Below are 4639 nucleotides of genomic sequence, written 5' to 3'. Positions count from 1 at the left end.
TTCATCTTTTTCGTGTCGTAGGTGTCTTCTTCTTGTTGCTTGGTTTCCAAGACAAACTCCAAGGAATTACAGAAGACAAATAAACAGAAAATATGAGAGGAGAGAGTATTTATAACTTGGGGTCAATGCCTTGTTTCAAAAGGATTCCCACTGCAAGTGGCAAGTGTTACAAAAATTGATTTTATTTTAAATTTTGCTGAAGGGGCAAATTTGGATTTTAGAGTTTTGCTTCATGGGTCGATACAGAAATCCCCCAACGGATAGGATAAAAGTCTGGCGGGCGTAGGAGAGTGACGCAGAGTGCGAGTGGCGAGTGAGCTCTGAAAAGAAAAGGCAACAATGGCGGCCTCTGCAACTGCAACAATTTCGTTATGCTCTACCTTCGCAACCCATTGCAAAATCTCGCAAAACCTTCAAACTCCGGCAACCCATTTCAGCTTTCCGTCTCTCTCCTCCTCTTCTTCCCACAAGCTGTCTTCTTGCTCTTTACGGCGACCCACATTCCCGCTTCTGATCAAGTCGTCGGAGTCGGATTCAGCCGTGGTGGTCGAGGCCGAGTTTCAAGCTCCCGAACCAGAGGCCGGGCCCGATGATTCGGAGCCAGCGGCCTTGCAAGTCGTGGAAACCCCTTCGTCGGAGGCCCCAAAACGAGAGCAGCTGTTCGGCGTTGTCATGGTATGCATTCAATTTCACTTCTTTGATTGTCTTTGTGGTTACCCAGCTAAAAATTTTAGCTGATTACATGCTACTAAATTTCGTTTTTGGTCGTTAATTTGGTGTTTAGTGGTGGTTTAGTGCTGATTACCAGTTTATATAGATGACATTTTGGTTTTGTATTACATTTAAGAGCAAAAATTGAAGTCGGGGTTCTCTAATCGGCTCAAAAATTGTTAGTCTTACTACTTGGGTTGCTTGTGTATGATGCCTAATAGGTCGGTGGGCGCCAGTACATTGTCATTCCTGGACGATTTATCTATACTCAGCGGCTAAAAGGCGCTAATGTCAACGACAAGGTATGATATTCTTCGCATTCTTCACTATTCGTTACTTGAATTCCTGTCGTTGTTGCTCCATTTTGGCTTTAGTTTTAGTTGTATGGAATTTTCTAGCTGTTAATTGTAGTTTTAGTGCAATACCTAGCTTTAATAGTATTTTTATGCATCACCGTTACTAGAATCACACAACTGGAGTGGTTTTGTTGAATTTCATATGCTTTTACTTCCTGGGTTGGATGAGAAACATTCCATTTCCAATGCCATTTCCAGAAATAGGCCTCCAATATTAGACTCATCAGTTGAGTTAACCTGTGGTATTAGGTGACTTTCAGCTAATCTTACAGCACGTCATAAATTGTAGAAAACATTATTAAAACAAAATGTGGATTGGAAATGCTGCAATCAGTCATTTCAAGACAAATTGTTAATATTATACATGCAAAAAGTCTGACTAGAAATTTTATGTTGGTGCTTCTTTGAAATAAGCAAGAAGAAGACCTAACAAAGGTTAGGCGATGTGAGTAGAGTGTAAGGATAGGCAGGAACACTAGTATGGTATTGTGAAAACATGTATATAGACATATTGGAGTCCGCATTTAGGTAGGAGTTCTGAAGAGGTAAGGACCCGTGGAAGGCAATCTCATAATTGTTGGAGGACTACCTGCTAGACATACGTAGTGGTCCCTTAATTGATTGGATTGTCTTCGTTTTGAAGAAGTAAAGTAATCCTTTTGTAGGCAAGTTGCTGCTCCGCCATGTTATATTTGGTTTATAAGAATCCTGGTTGGTCTGTCGTAGTGATAGTTTTATGATTTATCCCTTTAGTCAATTCAGCATTCTGGCTTACGCATGTGGCAACAGTCAAGGCCCAATGTTGGACGATTTTATGCTCCAACATAATAAGAAATCAATAATTTAAAAGAACATATGCAAGACAGAGGCTTCTTCATTGTCTTGAAAATAAAGCGTTTAAGTTGATGTTTCAATGGATTTCAAAAAATTTCAGCTGTCAATGTTTTTGCGTATGAAAAAGCTTTACCTTATGACAACAGAGGGTATGCTCTTTTGAAAAGCGGTGTCATACACGTATGACCTCAAAAGTTCCTGTCATTGCTAGTTGCTAACTTGGACAATTCTATTATGTCCTTTTCCAACACCATTTGCTGCATCAATCTTGTGATATGGTATTTGCCGCATCAATCTTGTGATATGGTATGGTTTGTTGTGCATAATTTGATCTGTACCTTCAATAAGGAAACAAATGTAGTAAGATAAAAAGAAACATTAAAAGTTTCATTTTTCCTTCAGTTGAAAACTTTTGTGAATCGAAAAGTTGTAGAGAGTGATTTGAACAAGAAAATCAACCTCAGAATTTGGGTAGTGCAATGTCACAGAAATCAATATAATTTGGTGCCCAGAACCTTGCATCATGGTTTTGCTGATTTAGAAGTAATTTATTTTGTAATAATATTCTTGTGATTCTGATTTCAAATTATCAATCACTTGAATAAGGATTTAGTTTATCCAAGCTCAGCGGTTCCTCACCTACGCCCCTTCCAGCACGAGTGTACTTTTAACCCTATAGAAATGTACTCTTGCTTTACTAGAGTTCATGAAAAATTGGACAATACTGTGGCCTGGTGGCCTCTAGTTTAGCCTTCAAGGGCTTTGAAATCAATTATTCTTTCTATTATAAAACCAGTGATGTTATCAGTATTGGATCTTTATTTTCCAAGAAGTTACTGCTGCTTTGTCCTCAAGGTGTTTAAACTTGATCTTATGCAGATTGTTCTCAACAAAGTGTTGTTGGTGGGGACTAAAACAAGTACGTACATTGGAAAGCCAGTGGTGACAAATGCCGCTGTACACGCTGTCGTTGAAGAGCAGGTAATTCATTATGTTATATGGAATCTCTCTCTTTTACCATAGTAAAGAAGGTCTGTATATTTGTGAATTTGTTTGCGTTTAGTTAGTATCTTTTTAATATTTTCTGTCTTATTGTTGCATATTCTTATGCAGGGACTTAATGACAAAGTGGTTGTCTTCAAGTATAAAAAGAAGAAAAATTATAGGAGAAACATCGGTCACCGACAGGTATTACCGTCATTTCTTTGTGAACCAACCAGAACATTTGATTTTATTCATAAGTGCAATGACTATTCTTTCTGTTATCTGTGTAGTTACTTCAATTGACTTGATTTCATACATCGAAGCAAGGAAAGAAAATGAGTTTCAGTTGTTAATATGATGATAGAAACTAAACTAGTGCATACGTCTATATGCATCAAGCATTTTACGGCAACGAGGCTTTGCCTCTCAGTTTATTACCCTACCTTTTATTTACTCTAGTTCAAATCCGAGTCCTATTTCCAGATGCGAGTCTTGAACTATCAGGGTCAACCGGGTACTAACGTGTAGGCTTGGGGAACGCTGTACAATCCTGACAATATTTTCTGGGATAATTTATGCATGGAATAAATGAAGATATGTGTCTTTGTAGTACGAACTGGTGAATCTTGCAGAGTCATCACATGTGATTTGCTGGTACCCCAACCAAAGTCAATTGTTTCAATTTATCATCGTAGATAGGACATAATATTTCCTTGAAGTTTCCTGTATGGTTTTCCTCTAATGATAAAAAGGAGAGCTTATATATTTGTCCTTGATCAAATACACATCACTAATCTCCGAATTGCGTATTCCTGTTTTGATGATTTAACTCGTTTGTCATGTATCCAGCCGAATACGCGCATAAGGATAACAGCGATCACAGGCTACCAAGACTATCCAGCAGTTACTCTCGAGTCGTAGGGCTGCATAGGAAGGTTTGAACGTATGATTCGTGATTGGTTTTGTGCGTCTTGTGAAATGTTATGAAGTAATGAATCAGAAATTTCTTTTTTCATAGATTCGTTTCGGTTCTCATTTTGCATGTAAGCTGGTATATGGTTCAACATTCGTTTCAATTCCACTATTGATTTGTGTGTCGTTACTAATTTGACATGATTGCAAGTAACCCCTTCCAAGTTCCTGCACAGGGTTGAAATCATCACAACCTTCAACAATTTACACTGCGGCCTGGTACAAATTCATTATTTTACCACGTCATATCTATTTCTAAGGTTCACCAAGGAGGATTCGAACTTGGGTGGACATAGAGCACTGACGCTGTGCACAACTCATGTATGCATAAACACACTCTTCGTTTTTTGAACAATCAGAATAATTAAGCCAGTTGAAAAACATGAAATTTTGTACTTTCGTCATTCCTCTGTTTGTAACATGCACATGAGTCTGACATGTGAGGAGAAGATGGTCATTTCATCCCTTCCATGGTCACTCCCCATTCATAAACGAAGACATCACGAACTGAAATCACATTCGGGTGCGTAGTTGAATTCTTGGATTGAACTGCTCCTTCTTGATTGATGCTGCTCCTTCCATCTTTTCGCTTTCGGTTTTAGATTTGGTTTTTGTTTTGGATTTTGATTTTAGATTGATGCTGCTCATCTTCTATCTTGTAGTTTAGGAACAGAGGTTGAAATGTTCGATTTGTTATGGGGATTGGCATGAAATGACCATTCATTCTCAAGAATTCCTAATCACCATTGATAAACATGGTTCCAATCAATAAGCACAACAAA

The 4639-nt window shown here is 38.3% G+C and overlaps 1 protein-coding gene across 1 annotated transcript; it reads left to right on the top strand.

Moving 5' to 3' along the window:
* Positions 1 to 238: 238 nt before the first annotated feature.
* Positions 239 to 3991, top strand: LOC103933405 (50S ribosomal protein L21, chloroplastic-like). The gene is made up of 5 exons (XM_009343101.3): positions 239 to 675; positions 933 to 1013; positions 2781 to 2882; positions 3015 to 3089; positions 3735 to 3991. The coding sequence occupies exons 1-5, from the start codon at positions 340 to 342 to the stop codon at positions 3804 to 3806; spliced, it is 666 nt and encodes a 221-aa protein (XP_009341376.2). The 5' UTR covers positions 239 to 339; the 3' UTR covers positions 3807 to 3991.
* The last annotated feature ends 648 nt before the right edge of the window (positions 3992 to 4639 follow it).

Source organism: the organism of the source record quoted next, unplaced genomic scaffold (assembly GCF_019419815.1).
Source record: "Pyrus x bretschneideri cultivar Hongxiangsu unplaced genomic scaffold, Pyrus_bretschneideri_v1 Contig265, whole genome shotgun sequence".
NCBI lineage: Eukaryota > Viridiplantae > Streptophyta > Magnoliopsida > Rosales > Rosaceae > Pyrus > Pyrus x bretschneideri.
This window is presented reverse-complemented; position numbering and strand designations above follow the sequence as displayed.

What these genes read in the sequence shown, in the direction of transcription:
- LOC103933405 (XM_009343101.3), top strand. Translation starts at nt 340, where the DNA reads ATGGCGGCCTCTGCAACTGCAACAATTTCGTTATGCTCTACCTTCGCA. An exon ending in GCGCTAATGTCAACGACAAG is followed by an intron (nt 1,014 to 2,780) that starts GTATGATATTCT and finishes GATCTTATGCAG; the next exon opens with ATTGTTCTCAACAAAGTGTT. An exon ending in GAAACATCGGTCACCGACAG is followed by an intron (nt 3,090 to 3,734) that starts GTATTACCGTCA and finishes TCATGTATCCAG; the next exon opens with CCGAATACGCGCATAAGGAT.